The 18282-nt window shown below is 47.4% G+C and overlaps 1 protein-coding gene across 1 annotated transcript in view; it reads left to right on the forward strand.

The window, feature by feature from the left end:
• LOC145341136 (rho guanine nucleotide exchange factor 26-like) overlaps positions 1-18282 on the forward strand; it is a 188639-nt gene that overhangs the window by 110087 nt on the left and 60270 nt on the right. Inside the window, exons 8-10 of the mRNA XM_080186023.1 lie at positions 1636-1765; positions 6455-6529; positions 11059-11148. Of these exons, the coding sequence (XP_080042149.1) occupies positions 1636-1765; positions 6455-6529; positions 11059-11148 (295 nt within the window). The remainder of the gene's footprint in view (positions 1-1635; positions 1766-6454; positions 6530-11058; positions 11149-18282) is intronic.

An 18282-nucleotide genomic window follows, 5' to 3' on the forward strand; every position in this document is an offset into this window, starting at 1 on the left:
TGAGGTGAGGGAGTCTGAGTCTGTTGGGATTGAGGTGAGGGAGTTCGAATCTGTTGGGATTGAGGTGAGGGAGTTTGATTCTGTTGGGATTGAGGTGAGGGAGTTTGATTCTGTTGGGATTGAGGTGAGGGAGTTTGGTTCTGTTGGGATTGAGGTGAGGGAGTTTGATTCTGTTGGGATTGAGGTGAGGGAGTCTGAGTCTGTTGGGATTGAGGTGAGGGAGTTTGGTTCTGTTGGGATTGAGGTGAGGGAGTCTGAGTCTGTTGGGATTGAGGTGAGGGAGTTCGAATCTGTTGGGATTGAGGTGAGGGAGTTTGATTCTGTTGGGATTGAGATGAGGGAGTTTGCTTCTGTTGGGATTGAGGTGAGGGAGTTTGAGTCTGTTGGGAATGAGGTGAGGGAGTTTGAGTCTGTTGGGATTGAGGTGATGTTCTGAAACTGACTGGAGTTTAGCCAGGGATGGAGTGGTTTGGTATTCATGTATCCTTAAACTTTTTTCATGAGACATGATGCATTCAATTTGTGTTGCAAATGTGCCTATTTGGTGTGTGTCACTCAGGAAAGCGATTGAGTTTTCTGATCAGAGTGGGTCACCTGGAAATTTCCGACAGGAACATTGTTTGCAGGAGCCACACTGCCCGAAGGGAACCCAGTTGATGTTCAGGCCATTCATTGAATTAGGTTTCTTTACAAGTAGGCACACCCCACCCAAATGTCCTGATTTCACTGACCAAGCAACCTGACAATGTCCAGGTCCCAGATCAATTTGAATAAATCCCACCTTCTCTTGGCCACCTCATCCTGTCTAACCGTGATCAAACCATTGAGGTGGGAATATTTGCCCCCCCCACTGGGAAAAGAAAGGGGCATTGCAGAATTCTGGCAGGCAAAATGGTCAGTGATACTTTCTGTCCGTCAGCAGTGTCTCTGGCAGACCTTGCCATTGCTGGGACTATAGCAATCTCCAAAGAAGCTATTGAGCGATGCAGCCCAGGCTGAGAGATGAGTCCTGGGTCTCACTGGGGCCAGGTTGACAGACTTTGGCAGTGTGGCTGGGGAATGAGAGGGGAGAGAGGTTAAGGGATGGGGAACAGCACCATTGGGAAGCTTGACGGTTGAGCATCTAATGGACTCAGGGGGTGCAAAACTGCCCTTCCCATTCATTTAGCTGCCAGTCCAATGAGTTTTACCTGGTGGGCTGGACACCGGTGCCAGTCCCCGCTGTAAGTAAGATCCCGGTGACAGTTGGAAGAATCTTTTTAAGTGGTCACTAATTGGCTGGCATCCCGCACTCGGCTGGGGACTGGTGGATGGGGATTTCCAGCCCAGGGAATTCTAATGGCATGTGTTGACGCAGCCCAATGTACTGTGCGTAATGAATCTCATTCCTGACATAATCTCCATATGAACAGCCCTGTTTACAACGTTAACACAGTCGCAAGTCTGGGTGCAGAAACACTGTTCTATTACAGAGCAGGAAGTAAGCCTTCCAGCAATCTGTTCGATTACGAAGAAGCTCTGAGCAATGTCTTTACATTGAAATGTAATTGCGTTTGTGTCTTCATGCCCACGCTGATTTTTCTCACAACAGCAATTTCTCTTCCTCCCTCCCTTCCCCCCCACCAACCTCTCCAGAAATACCAATCCGAACTTCAAAGAAATTCTGACCAAGATTGAGGCTCACCCTGACTGCAGGAACCTGCCCATGATTTCATTTCTGATCCTCCCGATGCAGCGAGTCACGAGGCTTCCCCTACTGATGGACGTAAGAAGCAGCTGAAACATTGTCTTAATTTAAGTGGAAAACCTGCGAGGGTGAGGAGGGAGGTGGGGAGGGGGGAGGGAGGTTGAGGGGCTGGGGGGGCGGTCAACAGATTGTGACTCTGTATCATCTTGCCCCCACCATGTGAAATGCCTGAAGTGGAAGGGCGTCACGGTGGCACAGTGGTTAGCACTGCTTCCTCACAGCGCCAGGGATCTGGGTTTGATTTCCAGGCTTGATTCACTGTCTGTATGGAGTCTGCACATTCTCCCCGTGTCTGCGTGGGTTTCCTCTGGGTGCCCCAGTTTCCTCCCACAGTCCAAGATGTGCAGGTTAGGTTGGTTGGCCATGATAAATTGTCCTTTCATGTCCTGGAATGTGGTGGATTAGTGGGGTAAATCTGTGGGGCTGTGGGGTTAGGGCATGGTTGTAGGTGCAGACTCAATGGGCTGAATGGCCTCCTTGTGCAACTGTAGGGATTCTATCATTCTACACCTCGATTTGAAAATCGTAATCCTTCATTTCTAATGCTCTGTCATTTCATTGTTCTCTCTTCAAGCCATGCAACATAAGAACATAAGAAATAGGAGCAAGAGTAGGCCATCTAGCCCTTCGAGCCTGCCCCGCCATTCAATAAGATCATGGCTGATCTGTCGTGGCTCAGTTCCACATTCCCGCCCTCTCCCCTTAATACAACTATCCAAGATAATCCCCATAATGCAACTATCCAAGATCTCTGCACTCCTCCAATCCTGGCCTCTTTCCACATCCCAATTTTCATCACTCTATCATTGGTGGCAGTACCTTCAGCTCTCTGGGCCTGAATTCCTCAAATTCCCTCTGTCAATCTCTCCGTTGCTCTACCGCACTTTTACACTTGAAAAACTCCTTAAATCTTTTTGACCAAACTTTTGTCCGGTCTTTGTCTGGTTGCACAGTTGTTACGGCGCAGAAGAAGGCCATTTGGCCCATTGTGTCTATACTGGCGCTCCAAACGAGCATCGTGGCTTAGTGCCATTCTCCTGCCTTTTCTCTATACTCTGCACATTGTTTCTATTTAAATAATCATCTAATGTCATCTTGAATTCTTCAGTTGGAATTGTCCCACCACACATCCAGGCCCGAACTGAAGAACAAAGAAAATTACAGCACAGGAACAGGCCCATTGGTCCTCCAAGCCTGCACTGACCATGCTTCCCAACTGAACTAAAACCTCCTATTCCTCCAGGGATCATATACCTCTCTTCCCATTCAATTCATGTATTTGTCCAGACGTCCCTTGAAACTCATTATTGTATCTGCTCCCCCAGCAACAACTCCCAGGCACCCACCATCCTGTGTGTAAAAAACTTGTTACGTGAAAAAGTTTCTCATTTTCTAAGCGGGAACAGTTTCTCCCTACCTGCTTTGTCTAGCCACCTCATGATTTTGATTATCCCTATCAAATCTCTTCATAAAGTCATAGAACCTCTACAGTATAGAAAGAGGCCATTCAGCCCATTGAGTCTGCACTGACAACAATCCCATCCAGGCCCTATCCCATAACCGTACACATTTACCCTGCTAATCCCCCTGACACTAGGGTCAACTTAACATGTCCAATCAACCTAACCCGCATATCTTCGGTCTGTGGGAGGAAACAGGAGCACCTGGAGGAAACCCACGCAGACGTGGGGGGTGCAAACTCTGCACAGACAGTGACCCAAGGCCAGAATTGAACTCAGGCCCCTGGCACTGTGAGGCAGCAGTGCTAACCACTGTGCTACCGTGCCGCCCCAAAAACTTCTTGGCCTTCTCCTTTCCAACCCCAATCTATCCTCAATATTGAAGCTCCTCCTGAAGTGTCTCTGTATTAAATATTGTTTCTTGATCACACTCCTATGGGAGGTTTTACTCGGTTAAAGGTGCTATATAAATGCAGATGGATTTTGCTCCTTTCCCAAATCCAGGCTCACCTGCTCATGCCATTCCACCTCTCCATTATTCCCAGCCACCTTCCCTCCTCCAATCCGAACCCTCAGGAATGTGTTTTCATCATCGTTCTGGGATTGATTCACATTTAGGAAGCTCCAAGCAAAATCCTATGAAACTGTGATTGACATTAACGAGGGCCCACACAAACCAACATGAAGAACAGGCAGCAGGGTGGCACAGTGGTGAGCACTGTTGCTACACAGTGCCGGGGACCCAGTTTCAATTCCCGGCTTGGGTCACTGCCTGTGAGGAGATTGCACGTTCTCCCCATGTCTGCATGGGTTTCCTCCTGGTGCTCCGGTTTCCCCCCGCAGTCCAAAAGAGGCGCTGGTTAGGGTGCGTTGGCCATACTAAATTCTCCCTCAGTGTATCCGAACAAGCGTCGGAGTGTAGCGCCCAGGGAATCTTCACAGTGACTTCATTGCAGTGTTAATGTAAGCCTTACTTGTGACACAAATAACATCTGTATTCTGTTGCTTCATTGTTGTTGGGTCTCTCCCGTATTCTCCAAAATATTCAGTCGGTTAACTTGACCACACGGACTGCGGCAGTTCAAGAAGGTTGCTCATCACCACTTTCTCGAGAGTAGTTAAAAGATAGACAATCGTGCTGACATCCCAAGGGTTCATGCTTTTGAGGGGAAAAATATTATTTGGTCAAAAATGTTACTCATTCAGATTTTAAATCAGTTTGACATTTTATGTATGAGATATAGATAATACGATACATAGAAACATAGAAGATAGAAGCAGGAGGAGGCCATTTGCCCCTTCGAGCCTGCTCCGCCATTCAGCACCATCTGATGAATGGCGGATCATCCAACTCAATATCCTAATCCTGCTTTCTCCCCTAACCTTTGATCCCATTCACCCTAAGTGCTGTACCTAGCAGCCTCTTGAATGCATTCAATGTTTTGGCATCAACTACTTCCTGTGCTAATGAATTCCACAGGCTCACCGCTCTTTGGGTGGAGAAATGTCTCCTCGTCTCCGTCCTAAATGGTCAACCCTGAATCCTCAGACTGTGACCCCTGGTTCTGGTCTCCCCCCCTCTCGGGGATATCCTCCCTGCATCTACCCTGTCCAGTCCTGTTAGAATTTTATAAGTTTCTGTGAGATCCCCCCCTCATTTGTCTGAACCCCAGGAAAACAAATCCTAACCTAGTCAATCTCTCCTCATACATCAGTCCCCGGGATCAGCCTAGTAATCCTTCGCTGCACTCCCTCGAGAGCAAGAACATCCTTCCTCAGGAAAGGGGACCAAAACCACACACAATATTCCAGGTGTGGCCTCAACAATTACAAATAAGTAAATGTGTGGAAGAGATAAGTCTATGTGAGGAGGGCAAGATCATGAGTTCAAAACCATGAGGGGTGTGGATAAAGTGGATGAACAGAAATGTTGATAGAAGGGTCAAGACCAGGGGAGACAAGTTTAAGATGAAAGATCAAAGGATTTAAAACAACTTGTAGGCAGCATGTGGTCAGAATTTGGAATGCACTGTCCATGAGTGTGACGCAGGCAGAGTAAATTATGACTTTCAGAAGAGAATTGGATCATTATCTCAAGAGAGTTTAAGTTTATTTATTAGTGTCACAAGTAAGGCTTACATTAACACTGCAATGAAGTTACTGTGAAATTCCCCTAGTCGCCCCTGTTCGACTACACTGTGGGAGGAAACCAGCACACCCAGAGGAAACCCACGCAGACATGGGGAGAATGTGCAAACTCCACACAGACAGTGACCCAAGTCCGGGATTGAACCCAGGTCCCTGACACTGTGAAGCAGCAATGTGCCACCCCGTTTTGTCGCGATACCAGAAAGGACGGTTTTATGATGGCCACAGGGGATTATCAATAGATCTCCCCCTGAACCTCGATGAGATTATTGCAGTGGGGAAGAGGGACTGGCTGATTCATTCTTGAAGAGGGCTAGCACAAACAGGGCTGAACGATCTCCTGTGCTCTGACGATTCTGTTATTTCAAAGAGATATAGGTTTGAAAAAATAATTTAGTAAATTTTTATCTTACACAAGGAAGTTCTTCTTGATAATAGGGAAGTGGTCAACAAATGTATGGTCTCCCAAATATAGCAATGGAGACCAAAACCTGGGAGTAATTCCAAAAGCAGATCCAGGTTGTAGGAGCGGGAGCAGTAGTTTTCTCTGATGGGCTGAACAGTCTTCCAAACAAATAACAAATTTGATTTGATTTGATTTATTATTGACACATGTTCATATACAGTGAAGAGCATTGTTCCTTGCGCTGTCTGTATACATTCATAGAGAAGGAAAGGAGAGAGTGCAGAATGTAGTGTTACGGTCATAGCTAGGGTGTAGAGAAAGATCAACTTAGTGCAAGGTAAGTCCATTCAAAACTCTGACAGCAGCAGGGAAGAAAGTGTTCTTGAGTCGGTTGGTCCTCAGACTTTTGTATCTTTTTCCTGGCGGAAGAAGGTAGAAGAGAGAATGTCCGGGGTGTGCTTGGAGGGGGGGAGGTCATTGATTATGCTGGCTGTTTTTGCGAGGCAGCTGGAAGTGTAGACAGAGTCAGTGGATGGGAGGCTGGTTTGTGTGATGGACTGGGCTTCGTTCAAGACCAAATGAGCTCAGGATACACTTTTTTTTTGATTTTCTGCTATAACATTCAACTTTTGAAACACAGCGATCATTCAGAAACTCTGCCTCGTGTGTCATACCCTGCTGTTATCTTTGCAGACAATCTGCCAGAAAACGCCAAAAGAATCTCCAGAGTACGAGTGTGCAAAGAAAGCGTTGCACGCTGTCAGTAAGGTGAGGAACTTTATCCTTTCATGGTGAACCTATTACACAATTTCCGTAAGATAGGCAATTTCATTACAAAGTGGGAACATATGTATTTTATACTTGCTGTGTTCGGTGGTAATGTGCTAATTGTAGTGTTAAGGTTAAGGATAAACAGCTGGAGGATATTGATTGGTTAAGTATATTGAGTACGTATAAAAAGGGGCCAGTGGTGGTGAGGAGTGAAATTTTCCTGTCCCACCCACCACGGGAATTGTAGGGGGCAGGACTCGGACCATGTAAAAGTCCATTGATCTCATGTCAGATTTTCCAGCCTTGAGGCGAACACAGCCAGTAAATCCCACCCAGGGTCTTGATAGGTTGGAGGCAGTGATGAGTGATGCTGCATTCTGTGGATAAACCTGGCATCAAGACAAGGATCTGTGTCTAGTTTTATACTTTGCCATCTGGCTTAGATCTATCTAACATTTAGAGTAGAAAGGGTGGCACTGTGGTCAGCATTGCTGCTTCATAGCACCAGGGACCTTGGTTCAATTCCTGGTATGGGTCACTGTCTGCGTGGATTTTGCACATTCTCCCCATATCTGCGTGGGTTTCCCCGGGTGCTCCACTTTCCTCCCACAGTCCAAAGACGTGTGGGTTAGGTGGATTGGCCATACTAAATTGCCCCTTAGTGTCAGGGGGACTATTGAGGGTAAATATATGAGGTTATGAGGATAGGGTTGGGTTGGGATTGTAGTTGGTGCAGATTTGTTGGGCCAAATGGCCTCCTTCTGTATTGTAGGGATTATATGATTCTGTGAATATCTTGGTGGGATTGTGGTCAGTACAGACTTGATGGGCCAAATGGCCTCCTTCTGAATTGTAGGGATTCTATGATTTTATGAAAGCATCCTCAGAGAGAGAGTTGCCTGCCCAGTCTGTTGAAGGTGTTTCCACACCCTCACTCTGTGAACATAAGAACATAAGAAATAGGAGCAGGAGTAGGCCATCTAGCCCCTCGAGCCTGCCCTGCCATTCAATAAGACCATGGCTGATCTGTCGTGGCTCAGTTCCACATTCCCGCCCTCTCCCCATAACCCTTAATCCCCTCGCTTATCAAAAACCCATCAACCCGCGTCTTAAATATATTTAGCGAGGCAGCCTCCACCACTTCAACGGGCAGAGAATTCCAGAGATTCACCACCCTTTGAGTGAAGAAGTCCCTCCTCAACTCCGTTCTAAACCGCCCCCTCTTTATCTTGAGGCTGTGCCCTCTAGTCCTACTGTCCTTTCTGAGTGGGAAGAGCCTCTCCACCTCTATCCTATCCATCCCATTCATCATCTTATATGTCTCAATGAGATCTCCCCTCATTCTTCTAAACTCTAACGAGTACAAGCCTAGTTTATTCAGCCTCTCCTCATAGTTCAACCCCCTCAACTCCGGTGTCAGCCTAGTAAACCTCCTCTGCACTCCCTCCAAGGCCAAAATATCCTTGCGTAAGTGCGGCGACCAAAACTGCACACAGTACTCCAGCTGCGGCCTCACCAGTGCCCTGTACAGTTGCAGCAAGACCTCCCTACAACTGTGGGCTGCTGATGTGCCTATGGTAGTGTTTCGGAAACTCTGTATATAGTTTAAACAGTAAAAAGTCTGACAACACCAGGTTTTAGTCCAACCTATTTATTTGATAATATACTCACAAGTTTTCGGGTTAGCCCCTTCCACAGCTGTAGCTCAGTGGGGTTGTGGATTCAAGTCCCACGAGAGCCATGGACATGAGACCCATGCTGACACTCCAGTGCAGTACTGGGTGAACGCTGTATTGTCAGAGGGAGCCATCTTTTGATGAGCTGAGCCCCTCCCCGCCCCTTCAGTGGAACACCAAAGATCCCATGGCGTGATGTTGAAGAGGGGCAGTGTGTCTTCCTGGTGTCCTGGCCGATATTTATCCCAAAGCCAACACTAAACAGATTACGGGCTAGAACAAAGAGCAACACAGCACGGGAAACAGGCCCTTCGGCCCGACGAGCCCGCGTCGCCATTTTAACATTGTGCTTTTCCTCTTTCACCGTTGACCCATGTCTATGCTTATGGTACCCACATTGGAAACCAGATTGAGGGGAGACTAATTTAGGGACAATTTGTTACACCAATCAGCCTAAGAGCACATCTTTGGGGTGTGGGAGGAAACCGGAGCACCCGGAGAAAACCCACGCAACCACAGGGAGAATGCGCAAACTCCCACAGATACTGGCCCAAATCCATGTATCTGCACAGCTAACAGTGAGTCACTGAGCTGTCGCGGTGCCCATCTGCTGGTCCAGTTTAAGCGTACACAAACAACGCGAAGTACTAGGCTACTCTTGAAACATCCAAGAGCAGCCCACACGCGACCCACCGCGTGTATGTCCCTTATTAGACAACAAGATGAACCAACGCACTTGTGGCTAATTATTACTTTGTTTGTGGGATCTCTAAAGAGTTATGGATAAGGAGAGCTCGTGTCAAGTTGGACTCCATACACCTCACAGATGATCCTCCAGGCAGCTCCTCCTGATCTTTCACTCGATGTAGGCATATTGGTCACAGGGGGAGCTGTCAGCTGAAGGGCCTGCTTAGATTTCTCAAGTGGCATCCAGGAGAAGGATTGCTCGAGGTGTGATTAATCCTCCCAGAATGGGTGAGGTATGGTGGAATGTGACAGGGCTGTCGTCAGGAGGATTTTGTCATTTTGCCAAGTGCACGGTTCTCATTGCCCAGAGGTGATGATGCTATTTTGAGATAAGTGCTCTAAAGTTATTTCTGTAGAAAGGAATTGCGGTCTCTTCTTACAAGCCCTGGTAGGAAAGAATTTGAGATGTGGCAGGACTGGAGAAACAACTTTCAGTGGGAGATGAAACCAGAATGTCTGTCATACGTCACCTGTGCATTTATTCTTTAAATAGATTGTGTTAAAGGGAGTTGACCATCAGTTTAAATGTCAGTGTTTATGTTACTGTCTGATAGGTGAGGGGTAAATCCACCTGAGCCTTGAAACAGAAAGAAAAGTTTGTCGTGAAGGATGTTCTCAAACATTGTTAGCTAATGGCAGACCGGTACAGCGGGTTAGGGCTGGTATGGAAAGAGCTTAACCATGCGGGCATGATGTTTGCTGCAGTGTGTCACTCTGAGGAGCATTCAAAGAAGGAAGAGAGAAAGGGTTGTGCAGGAGAAATAGGATTTTACAAATGAATAAATGAGGCAAAATCCTGTCCTCCCACTAGTAGCATTTTTATATACAACTGGAGTCTCTCTCCCTTCCTCTTTCTCTACCTGTCCCTCTCTCTCCCTGTATCTCCCTCCTTCTCCCTCCCTCTCTCTCCCACCTTCTCCCTTTCTTTTCCTCTCCTCTTTACCTCTCCCCCTCCCCCTTCCTCCTCTCCCTCTCCTCCTCTCCGTCTCACCTTCTCTCTCCCTTTCTCTTTCTCTCTCTCCACTCTACCTCTCCCTCTCATTCTTCCTGTATCTCCCTCCTTCTCCTCCGTCTCTCCCTCTCTCTCTCACACACCTCCATCCTTTCTCTTTCTCTCTCTGTCTCCTCTCTACCACCCCCTTCTGTCTCTCTCTCCCTCTGTATCTTCTTCCTTCTCCCTCCCTCTCTCTCTCACACTCTCCTTCTCCCTCCCTTTCTTTTTCTCTCTCTCTTCTCTCTAGTTCTTCCCCTCGCTCTCCCTGTATCTTCCTCCTTCTCCCTCTCTCTCTCTTTCTCTCACACTCTCCTTCTCCCTCCCACTCTCTCTCCTTGCTTCTGTCTCTCCCTCTCTTTCTCCCTCTCTCTTTCACCCTTTCTCCCTTCTCTCCCTCTCTCTCTTTTTCTCCCTTGCTCTCCCACTCTGTCTCTGCCTGCAAAATATTAAGCTACTAGGAGCAGGTCAGAGCCTGGGAACTCTATGGAATGGATCCCACCTCCCAGCTTCCCAAAGCCTATCCACCATCTATAAGTGGTGATGGAATACAATACACTTGCATGGATGGGTGCAGCTCCCAACAACACTCCATGACCTTAAAGATTCATTCCATGCACTGGTCATACGGTAGCAGCCATGTGCACCGTCTACAAGAAGCGCTGCAGCAACTCACCAAGGTTCTTCAGGCAGCTTCCAAACCCGTGACCTCTACCACTTAAAAAGACAAGTGCAGAGACCACCAGCACATGAAGATTCCCCATCAAGTCACTCACCATCCTGACTTGGAAATGTACCGCCATTCCTTCACTGTCTCTGAGTTAAGGTACTGGAATTCCCTCCCTAACAGCACTGTGGGTGTACCTACACCACACAGTCTGCAGCGATTCAGGAAGGCAGCTCATCCCCACTTTCTCAAGGGGCAATAAATGCTGGCCCACCCTTCATCACTTGGAAAAATAAATTTTAAAACTAGGGCTAGCCTGAAGGAGCTCCAGTGGGGACACAGAGTTTCGTTACTCAAAAGCCTGTCCAACTGCTGTGTGGGGTGGTGGGGGGGTTTAAACCATATTTTCCTGGAAATAATCCTTTTTTCCTGTGCTTTGTGTTAGCTGGTGCGTCAGTGTAACGAAGGGGCAAGGAGAATGGAGCGGACAGAGATGATGTACACCATCAATAGTCAACTGGAGTTCAAAATCAAGGTAGGTGTTTTGCATTTCTTTAGGATGTGATTGAGGAGAGAGGATTGCCCTATAGCTTTTTTGCTTCAAATCATTTCATCCAGCATTTAATCACCTCATACAATCCCTACAGTGCAGAAGAAGGCCGTTCGGCCCATCAAGTCTGCACCGTCCACAATCTCACCCAACCCTATTTCCGTAACACCACATATTTATCCTGCTAGTTCCCCCTGACACTGGGGTCAATTTATCATGGCCAATCAACCTAACCAGCACATCTTTCGATTGAGGGAGGAAACCGGAGCACCTGGAGGAAACCCACGCAGACACGGGGAGAATGTGCAAACTGCACGCAGACAGTGACCTGAGGCGGAATTGAACCCAGGTCCCTGGCACTGTGCTAATCACTGTGCCACCTCTACATTCTACTTCCCCTTTGTCCTTCCTTCAACCCATGGCTCTCTGATTCACAGGTATCCAATTCCCCTTCTGGGTGATTCAACCAACTGGAATTAATTGCCATTGAGTAGCTGGGAGATGATCCCATTGTTCAACAATTCAAAGTTATCAGGGCATTGATATCAGATCAGGTGTAAGTGTTATCAATGGAGAAACCTTTCTACAGAAAGGGTAGAGCTTGGATTTCACTATCAGTAGAGGTTAGCATTGAAGGAGAGACCATATTGACATTCAAGAACATGTTGGATATGTGGCTAAAGGAATGGGGGAATAATGGAAACAGTATAGGTTAAGGCTGCTTTGTGTGTAAGATAGAAACTAAAACAGATTGGTCACTGTGCCTTCAGCCACCTCCGTCCCACACCTTGAATTCCGTCCCATCTCCTCACCACTCCCCTTTTCTCCTCCTTTAAGACATTCCTTAAAAATGACCTCTTTGACCAAGAAACTCACCTCCCAATTTCCCAAAGCCTGTCCAGCATCTACGAGGCCCAAGTCAGGAGTGTGATGGAACACTCTACACTTGCCTAGCTGAGTGCAGCTCCAACACTCAAGAAGGTCAATATTCTCCCAGCCTCCCATCCATTGACTCTGTCTACACTTGCCACTGCTTCGACAAAGCAGTTAGAATAATTAAGGACCCACGCACCTTGGACATTCTCTGTTCCACCATCTTCCGTCGGGAAAAAGATACAAAAATCTGAGGTCACATGATTCAAGAACAGCTTCTCCCTGTCGGACTTTTGAATGGACCTACCTTGCATTAAGTTGATCTTTCCCTACACCCTAGCTATAACTGTAACATTACATTCTGCACGCTCTCCTTTCCTTCTCTATGAACGGTATGTTTTGTCTGTATAGCGCGGAAGAAACAATACTTTTACTGTATGTTAATACATGTGACAGGTCTTAATGACATTACTGTTACTAGAGAGGTGGTGCTCGACAGACTGGAGGGGCTGATTGTGGACAAGTCCCCAGGACCGGATGGAATGCATCCGAGGGTTCTGAAAGAAATGGCGGAGGTGATAGTGGATGCCTTGGTGGTTATTTTCCAGACGTCGCTGGATTCCGGGGAAGTGCCGGAAGATTGGAAAACGGCTAATGTTACGCCGTTGTTTAAGAAGGGTGCCAGGCAAAAGGCGGGGAATTATAGGCCGGTTAGTTTAACGTCTGTGGTAGGTAAAATGTTAGAATCCGTCATTAAGGAGGAAATTGCGAGGCATCTTGAAGGGAATTGCTTGATAGGGCGGACGCAACACGGTTTCATTAAAGGGAAGTCGTGTCTGACAAATTTACTGGAGTTCTATGAGGATGTGTCTAGGGCAGTGGATAGAGGAGAGCCGGTGGATGTGGTCTTTCTGGATTTTCAGAAGGCGTTTGACAAGGTACCTCACAAGAGGTTATTGCAGAAGGTCAGGGGACATGGAGTTGGGGGTAGGGTGTTAGCGTGGATAGAGGATTGGTTGTCAAATAGGAGGCAGAGAGTGGGGGTCAATGGGTGCTATTCGGATTGGCGGTTGGTGACTAGTGGGGTGCCCCAGGGGTCGGTGCTGGGGCCTCAGCTATTTACCATTTATATAGATGATCTGGAGGAGGGAACCGAGTGCAGGGTGTCGAAATTTGCTGATGACACCAAGATTGGGGGAAAGGCAAATTGTGCGGAGGGTGTGGAGAGTCTGCAGAAGGATCTAGATAGGCTGGGCGAATGGGCCAGGAAATGGCAAATGGAATTTAATGTTGGCAAGTGTGAGGTGGTCCACTTTGGTAGGAAGAATGGTAGGAAGGACTATTACTTACGTGGCGAAAAACTGCAGCAGGCGACGGTGCAGAGGGACCTCGGGGTCCTTGTGCATGAGTCGCAAAAACCCAGCTTGCAGGTGCAGCAGGTGGTCAGGAAGGCGAATGGGATGCTGGCCTTCATAGCGAGGGGGATTGAATATAAAAGTAGGGAGGTCTTGCTGCAGCTGTATAGGGCATTGGTGAGGCCACAGCTGGAGTACTGTGTGCAGTTTTGGGCGCCGCACCTGCGCAAGGATATTTTGGCCCTGGAGGGAGTGCAGAGGAGGTTTACTAGGCTGATACCGGAGTTGAGGGGATTGAGCTATGAGGAGAGGCTGAATAAACTAGGCTTGTACTCGTTAGAGTTTAGAAGAATGAGGGGAGATCTCATTGAGACGTATAAGATGATGAATGGGATGGATAGGATAGAGGTGGAGAGACTCTTCCCGCTCAAAAAAGACAGTAGGACTAGGGGGCACAGCCTCAAGATAAAGGGGAGGCGGTTTAGAACGGAGTTGAGGAGGAACTTCTTCACTCAAAGGGTGGTGAATCTCTGGAATTCTCTGCCCGTTGAAGTGGTGGAGGCTGCCTCGCTAAATATTTTTAAGAAGCGGGTTGATGGGTTCTTGATAAGAGAAGGGATTAAGGGTTATGGGGAGAGAGCGGGAATGTGGAACTGAGCCACAACAGATCAGCCATGATCTTATTGAATGGCGGGGCAGGCTCGAAGGGCTAGATGGCCTACTCCTGCTCCTACTTCTTATGTTCTTATGTTCTAAAAATAAATCAAACCAAAACTACCCAGGACAAAAATAACCACTTCCACAAACATTCAATCCCTCCACCATCGACGCACAGTGGCAGCCGTGTGTACCATCTACAAGATGCATTGCAGGAACTCACCACGGTTCTTTAGGCAGCACCTTCCAAACCCATGCCGACTACTATCTGGAAGGATGAGGATAGCAAATACCGGGGAACATCATTACCTGGAGATTCCCCTCCAAAAATGGTGACCTGGACAAGTTGGGCCACAGGGCCTATTTCCATGCTGTAAACTTCTATGGCTCTATAACAGCTTTACATCCTTCCTCTTGCTGTCCAAAGCCATCCTGACTTGGGAATATAACGTTGTTCCTTCACTGTCACTGGGTCAAAATCCCAGAACTTCAACTTAGTAAGATAGAGGGTTATAGGCAAGCCTAGTAGGTAGGGACATGTTTGGCGCAACTTGTGGGCTGAAGGGCCTGTTTGTGCTGTAGTTTTTCTATGTTCTGATGCCTTCCTTAATAGCATGATGGATGTACCAAACCTGAGGAATTGCAGCGGTTAAAGAAGGCAGCACGCCACCCCTTCCTAATGGAAGCTAGGGATGGACAATAAATACTAGCCCAGCCAGCCCACATCCTGTAAATGAATAATATTCACCTCCAGTGCAGAAGGAGGCTATTCAGCCCATCAAGTCTGCACCAACTCTCTGACAGAGCATCTTATCCAGGCCCTATCCCCATAACTCCATGTATTTACCCTGCTAATCACCCTAGTTTACAGATACTAAGGGGCAATTTAGCATGGCCAATCCACATAACCTGCACACCTTTGGGCTGTGGGAGGAAACCGGAGCACCTGGAGGAAACCCACGCGGACATGGGGAGAATGTGCAGACAGTGACCCAAGGCTGCAATTGAAGTTGGGTCCCGAGCGCTGTAAGGCAGCAGCACTAACCACCGTGCCGCCCTGGCATCAGTAATAACAAACTGTTAAATTTTTGGGGCTGAAACTGGTTTTCCTCAGTCTTGCAGATGAGCTGCCAATTCACTGTTACCATTGACCAGTTTCGCCCCCTGGTGTCTGCACATCGCAAAGCATTTCAGACTGGTCACTGCACATGTTCAGAAACACACAAGGTGAATGACTCTCTTTATCTGATGGCATTTGCAGAATGAACCAGAGGACACAACCTCAGGCTAAAGGGATGATCCTTTAGAACAGAGAGATGAAGAGGAATTTCTTCAGCCAGAGAGTGGTGAATCTGTGGAATTCTTTGCCACAGAAGGCTGGGGTGGCCAGGTCATTGAGTGTCTTTAAGACAGAGATAGATAGGTTCTTGATTAATAAGCGGATCAGAGTTATGGGTAAAAGGCAGGAGAATGGGGATGAGAAAAATGTCAGCTATGATTGAATGGTGGAGCAGACTTGTTGGGCCGAGTGGCCTAATTCTGTTTCTATGCCTTATGAACTTAAGGTCTTATGGAATATTGGCTACAAGGATTTCTTGCTCTTCTTTCATTCATGCCAGAGAATCTTTCTGAGCAGAGTGGCACGGTAGTCCAGTGGTTAGCACTGCTGCTTCACAGCTCCAGGGACCTGGGTTCAATTCCCAGCTTGGGTCACTGTCTGTGTGGAGTTTGCACATTCTCCTCATGTCTGCATGGGTTTCCTCCGGGTGCTCCGGTTTCCTCCCACAGTCCAAAGATTTGCGGTTTAGGTTGACTGGCCATGCTTAAAAATTGCCCCTTAGTTCGTGAGATGCGTAGGTTAGAAGGATTAGTGGGTAAAATATGTAGGGATATTGGAGTAGGGCCTGGGTGGGACTGTGGTCGGTGCAGACTCGATGGGCCGAATGGCCTCCTTCTGCATTGTAGGATTTCTATGCCAATTCCCGCATAATGCCACCAGCTAACACATCTCCTCCTCACCTCCCCTGTCAGCATTCAAACATTCCATACGGACTGTTTCTTCCTGATCTATTCCTCCATCACACCCAACACTTCAACCCCTTCTCACAACACTTGTGCCTTTAGGAAGTGTAACACTTCCCAAAGGTAGGGGAGTCTAAAACTAGAGCATAGGTTTAAGGTGAGGGGGAGGGGGGAGAGATACAAAAGAGTCCAGAGGGACAATTTTTTCACACAGAGAGTGGCGAGTGTCTGGAATAAGCTGCCAGGGGTAGTATTAGAGGCGTGTACAATTTTGTCTTTTAAAAAACATTTAGATAGTTAAGGGGTACGATGGGTATAGAGGGATATGGGCCAAATGTGGGCAATTGGGATTAGTTTAGGGGTTTAAAAAAATGGCGGCATGGGCAAGTTGGGCTGAAGGGCCTGTTTCCATGCTGTAAACCTTCTTGATTCTATGACTGTATAACAACTGCCCCTTTACATCCTTTCCTTTGCCATCCACAGCCCCAAATACTACTTCCAATTGAAGCAGTGATTCACTTTTCAATTTAATCGACTAGTGAGGAGAGTAAATGCAGATTAGCTGACCACTTTGCGGAAAACCTATGCTCAGTCCACAAGTATGATTCCCCACATCCTGGTATCCATTTCAATTTACAATGTTACTCTCTTGCCCTTAGCCAATTACAATGTGCCAGTGAAGCCCAATGCATAGTAGAGGAATAGCATTTCATCTTCTGATTAGGCATTTTACAACTTTCTGGACTTAACATTGAGTTTGATAATTTCAGACCATGAACTCTGACCTCTATTTTGATGTATATTTTTCACCAAACCCCTCCCCCCATGAGGACCAGTTTATAACTTGTTCTTCTACTTTGCTTTTAGAGAATGCTGCGATGAACACATTCTGCTATCTCACCTTTATGTCACTGTTAGCACTTGCCTTTGTCTTTAATACAATAATTACCACTCCCTTTGTCTTGTGTCCATGAAATCTCTGTCAAATTCCTCCTGAGCTCCCACCTAATCCTGACCTATTTTGCTCCATCTCTTCAATAATTCTATTTATTCCCTCTCTTCAATAATATAAAACCCATAAGATATAGGAGCAGAATTAAGCCATTCGGCCCATCAAGTTTGCTACACCATTCATAAGAACATAAGAAATAGGAGCAGGAGTAGGCCATCTGGCCCTTCGAGCCTGCCCCGCCATTCAATAAGATCATGGCTGATCTGTCGTGGCTCAGTTCCACATTCCCGCCCTCTCCCCATAACCCTTAATCCCCTCTCTTATCAAAAACCCATCAACCCGTGTCTTAAAAATATTTAGCGAGGCAGCCTCCACCACCTCAACGGGCAGAGAATTCCAGAGATTCACCACCCTTTGAGTGAAAAAGTTCCTCCTCAACTCCGTTCTAAACCGCCCCCCCTTTATCTTGAGGCTGTGCCCCCTAGTCCTACTGTCTTTTTTGAGCGGGAAGAGTCTCTCCACCTCTATCCTATCCATCCCATTCATCATCTTATACGTCTCAATGAGATCTCCCCTCATTCTTCTAAACTCTAACGAGTACAAGCCTAGTTTATTCAGCCCCTCCTCATAGCTCAACCCCCTCAACTCCGGCATCAGCCTAGTAAACCTCCTCTGCACTCCCTCCAAGGCCAAAATATCCTTGCGTAAGTACGGCGACCAAAACTGCACACAGTACTCCAGCTGCGGCCTCACCAATGCCCTATACAGCCACAGCAAGACCTCCCTACTTTTATATTCAATCCTCCTCGCTATGAAGGCCAGCATCCCATTCGCCTTCCTGACCACCTGCTGCACCTGCAAGCTGGGTTTTTGCGACTCATGCACAAGGACCCCGAGGTCCCTCTGCACTGTTGCCTGCTGCGCTGATATGATTCTCACCCCCATTCTCTTGCTTTCTCCTCATAACTCTTGATCCCTTTATTGATCAAGGATCTATCTATCTCTGTCTTAAAGACTTTCAATGACCTGGCCCCCACAACCCTCTGTGGCAATGACTTCCATAGATTCACCACCCTCTGGCTGAAGAAATTCCTCCTCATCTCTGTTTTCACACTGAGGTTGCATCCTCGAGTTCTAGTCTCTCCCACTAGTGGAAAGTAGTGGGACAGAATGGTGACACAATGCTTAGCACCAGGGACCCAAGTTCGGTTCCTGGCTTGGGTCACTGTGCGGAGTTTGCACATTCTCCACGTGTCTGCG

Source organism: Carcharhinus amblyrhynchos, chromosome 3 (genome assembly GCF_965287045.1).
Source record: "Carcharhinus amblyrhynchos chromosome 3, sCarAmb.v2.hapA, whole genome shotgun sequence".
Classification (NCBI taxonomy): Eukaryota; Metazoa; Chordata; class Chondrichthyes; order Carcharhiniformes; family Carcharhinidae; genus Carcharhinus; species Carcharhinus amblyrhynchos.